The sequence below is a fragment of the Oncorhynchus clarkii genome, unplaced genomic scaffold (genome assembly GCF_045791955.1).
Source record: "Oncorhynchus clarkii lewisi isolate Uvic-CL-2024 unplaced genomic scaffold, UVic_Ocla_1.0 unplaced_contig_5358_pilon_pilon, whole genome shotgun sequence".
In the NCBI taxonomy this organism is placed as follows: domain Eukaryota; kingdom Metazoa; phylum Chordata; class Actinopteri; order Salmoniformes; family Salmonidae; genus Oncorhynchus; species Oncorhynchus clarkii.
The window spans coordinates 78,641-82,966 of NW_027261000.1; the positions used below are offsets into that span (position 1 = coordinate 78,641).

The 4,326-nt window shown below is 38.9% G+C and overlaps 1 protein-coding gene across 1 annotated transcript; it reads left to right on the forward strand.

Moving 5' to 3' along the window:
- Positions 1-899: 899 nt before the first annotated feature.
- Positions 900-3,093, forward strand: LOC139403115 (GTPase IMAP family member 7-like). The gene is made up of 2 exons (XM_071146824.1): positions 900-1,009; positions 1,840-3,093. The coding sequence occupies exons 1-2, from the start codon at positions 985-987 to the stop codon at positions 2,931-2,933; spliced, it is 1,119 nt and encodes a 372-aa protein (XP_071002925.1). The 5' UTR covers positions 900-984; the 3' UTR covers positions 2,934-3,093.
- Positions 3,094-4,326: the final 1,233 nt, after the last annotated feature.

Genomic DNA, 4,326 nt, shown 5'->3' on the forward strand with positions numbered 1-4,326 from the left:
TTTGTAGGTGACCAAATACTTATTTTCCACCATAATTTGCAAATAAATTAATTAAAAATCCTACAATGTGATTTTCTGGATTTTTCTTCTCATTTTGTCTGCCATAGTTGAAGTGTACCTATGATGAAAATTACAGGCCTCTCTCATCTTTTTAAGTGGGAAAACTTGCACAATTGGTGGCTGACTAAATACTTTTTTTGCCCCACTGTAGTTAAGCCTACTAATCTTCTATGTTGTTATTTTTTGCTTTGTGCTTTGCATTTTGAAGTACATGCAAATTGCTTTACAAATAAAGGTGTTATTATTAGTATTGTCATTCGAACTATTATTATTTACAAGTGGGGCTTCAATACCCAACCTATAGGCTAATGCAAATGAGGTCACTTGAGGTGTGACCTGTTGAGCAACAATATGTGAAAATAAAGCCGGGTAGACACTACAAGTTTTTAGGACGATCTACAGGCTCCTGATCAGCTCCAGGAGCATTTTCCCAAATCTTTAGATCAAACCCAGAGTAAAACATAATGCCACAGTCTCGTAAAGTGTAAGCACATAACCGATTTGCGGATGATGGCTCCCATAGGCTCCCGGGCACTCTACGGGCACATACGGCATCCCGAAAATGTTCAAACATGTTGAATATATTCGGCCTCAATTAGTAGTCAACACATAGTAGTCCAAACATACTGCCGATTACTAGTGCATTACGATTTGACTTGACTGAATAGTTCAATATTAGACCAGTCAAAACATTTGTATTGTATTACAGCCATAACTAGTGGGAAAGGATTTCAGTAAATGTATGAAAGCTAAGAGAAAGCCTGTGGGTGTGTCAGGGGGTGGGCACCTGACAGATCCTATATAAAACAAGTGAGCAGACCCACTCTCACACTGTATATCTTTAGTATCCTTATAGAAGCATAGAAACTACTTCTGTTACTACTCTCACACAGTGCTTGAGACTGACAGATCTTCACTGCAAACATGAACAGCAAAGTTTCTCAGTCTGGTGAGTAGCCTTTAGGTTATAAAGATGGGAACTCAAGCCAATAGTATTGATTCCTTTTTTGATGTGCTTTTTCCTTTGATCTTCATGTGCTCTAGAAATATAATGATGCATAGCAGTGGGGAGCATTATTTTATATTACTCCCCTTTTATTTTTTTGTCAAGTTGACACAAAATGTTAACATTATTAGTTACATTATAATGTACAAGTCAGTGGAGTAATTAATTTTGTTTTTATTCTTGTATGCGCTTATTGTCTATGACTGTTTTAGAGCACTACCTTCTCTATCTTTCCTTCTCTTTCTCACTTGCTGTAATGATTCTAAAAAAGGAACACATGGATTATACATTTATGTTTGTACGGTGGCCTTTGTTTATATATTGAAACCAAGAGATTGCTTGGTATTTGATGGGAGTCAATTTAGCAAAAAATTATAATGGCATAAAAACAGTTTAGCACATACAGATGTAGGATCTTAATTTGATAAATATTTTGTTGCTGAAGGTTTTCCTGCACAGCAGCAAATGCAAAATTGTAGTGGATTTGCATTTTAAGTACTCTAAAGTTTCTAATGTCCACTTTGAAAGTCCAGACTTGATTTTCCCTAATCCATATAATAATTCACATTTCCTATTGCTGCAGGATTATTTTCCTGCTGTAGCAAACAGGCTAAAATTAAGATCCTGCATCTGTAGAGGCAATGCTCACAGATTGTTTTGTGCAGACCATGAAGAAACAAATTGTTTTTGCCATTACTCAAAATGTGCTAACAAGCAGTACATGAAGTCTAGACCTCTTAAAAAAGTTAACAAGTGTTCTTGTTATCCAACAGGAATCCAACTGCATACACAAAATGGGGAGATCCGCATTGTTCTGGTCGGGAAGACAGGAGCTGGGAAAAGTGTTGCAGGAAACATCATTCTAGGGGAAAAAGCTTTCCCATCAAAAATCTCCTCTATTTCTCAGACAAAAAACTGTCACAAGAGAAGAGGGAAGGTGGGTGAGCAAAGTGTAGCTGTTATTGACATCCCAGGTTTGTTTGATACTTCATTGTCCAATGAAGAGTCACTGAAAAAGATTGCTGAATGCATCTCTTTCTCTGCACCTGGTCCCCATGTGTTCCTGATTGTGATCCAGCTGGGAAGATTCACTGAAGAGGAACAGAAAACTGTGGAGATGATTAAGACATTATTTGGGGATGAAGCATCCAAATACACCATGGTTCTCTTCACACATGGAGACTTTCTTCATGGTGATGATGATGATGATGATGATGTAACAATTGCACAGTTCCTGCTTGGAAATCCACATCTGGATAGTGTTATTTCCCAATGCAATGGGAGATATCATGTCTTCAACAAGAAAGATAAGAATCGCTCCCAGGTCACTGAGCTGCTTGAGAAGATCAACACGATGGTGAAGATGAATGGAGGAAGCCACTACACCACTGATATGTTCCAGGAGGCTGAGAGAGCGATTGAAGAGGAGAAGAACAGGATCCTGAGAGAGAATGAAGAGAAGATACGCAGAGAGGAGGAGAAACTGAAGAAAGAAAAAATGATCCAAGAGGCTCGGGAAAAAGAGCTTAAAGAGAAGAATGAGAGGATCCTGAGAGAGAACGAAGAGCAGAAACGCAGACAGAATGAACTGAAGCAAGATACACAAGAGGCTCAGGAGAAAGCTATTAAAGAGGAGAAGAAGAGAATCCAGAGAGAGAAGGAAGAGCAGAGACTCAGGGAGGAGGAACTGGAGAAACTGAAACTGGAAAACGAGGCTAAAGATAAAGAAATAAAGGAGCTGAGGGAAAAACATGAAAGGGAGGCAAGAGAGAGAGCTGAAGGAAGAAATGGCTTTCTATATAGTTTTATTAAAAAAGCTGCTGAAGTGTGGAAAACAGCAGTAAAAGATAGGTGCAGTACACAATGAAAATCTGAAACAATGCTGTTCAAGAGTCCCGAGCTTAGTCACATTGAATGCATTCATATACAGTGTACACTGTTGCCATTCTACTGTTATAGCCTGTAACTATAGCATTGACTTCTATAGATGTATATTCTATAGCTTACATAAAGATTTATGACATTTATCCTGGCTCTGCTGTGTCTGTGATTTGTTTCCATTTATGTCAATAGTAAACATTATGTAATGACAATTTAAGACAAATACTAGACAACATTGAATGTAATCTATTGTTTCATTGATATTCAGTGAGGATATTTTCTTAAAATAACACAAATAATCATCATGACAGTTTATTAAAGCTGGTAATTAGCTACGTATGTGATTTTAGGGTAGCTTTCATGCATTGGCATTATAAATCAAATATGTTTTAATCAACAACAAAAAATAAAAAAACGTATTCATGTTGTGCATAACACTCCATGACTTGGTCATTCCTTGAACAAATGGGTTGGTGTTCATACCATTGTCAATATGACATCATCAATATGGGACAGAACAGTGGAATTATTTATATGGATGCACACAGTTGTCCAGACTGTAAATCATGCTGTTTAAACAGTGAAGTAATAATGAGACTCTCTTTTCTTGACCAGTGACCTGACTGGGAAAACCTCCAGGTCTATAACTAAGGCCTGGAGTTTTCCCTGGTCAGGTCCTGTATAGCTTCTCCTAGAAGTAAAGGTTACGAGGAATGGAAGCCATTGACGGTTATTGAGACACAGACATGTGAGCCATGGCGGCCTAGTCTGTCTGGATCCTCCAGGCCAGCAGAGGGAGAAAATAAAATCCTAAACTCTGGGACCAACTGACAAATTGGCATCCTATTCCATATATAATGCACTACTTTTGACCAGAACACATGGGGCTTTGTTCAAAGTAGTACGCTATATATGGAATAGGGTGCCATTTCATCCCAAACAGACAAAGAACCAGCAGGCCTATGAAATCAAAAGTGCAAAGATTATCATCAATAGTGTAAAACAGAGTAAAGATGATGTACACCTCATCACTTTATATACAATTATTACACTCAGTTCTCTAATCTCTCACACACAGGTACGGGGAAATGACCAGCGAACATTTAACATTTCAATACAGACATCAGGGGACAAACCTTCGTCATTCAGTCACACACATACTATCTCTCCCTCTGACACACATACTATCTCTCCCTCTGACACACGTGCAGGCACACACACACACGTGCAAGCACACACACACGTGCAGGCACACACACACACACACGTGCAGGCGCACACACACACACACACGTGCAGGCGCAGACACACACACACACGTGCAGGCGCACACACACACACACACACACACACACACACACACACTTGGGTGGAATAAT

Coding starts and splice junctions, on each gene's coding strand:
- LOC139403115 (XM_071146824.1), top strand. CDS start 985: ATGAACAGCAAAGTTTCTCAGTCTG. Junction 1,010..1,839: donor CAGCAAAGTTTCTCAGTCTG/GTGAGTAGCCTT, acceptor GTTATCCAACAG/GAATCCAACTGCATACACAA.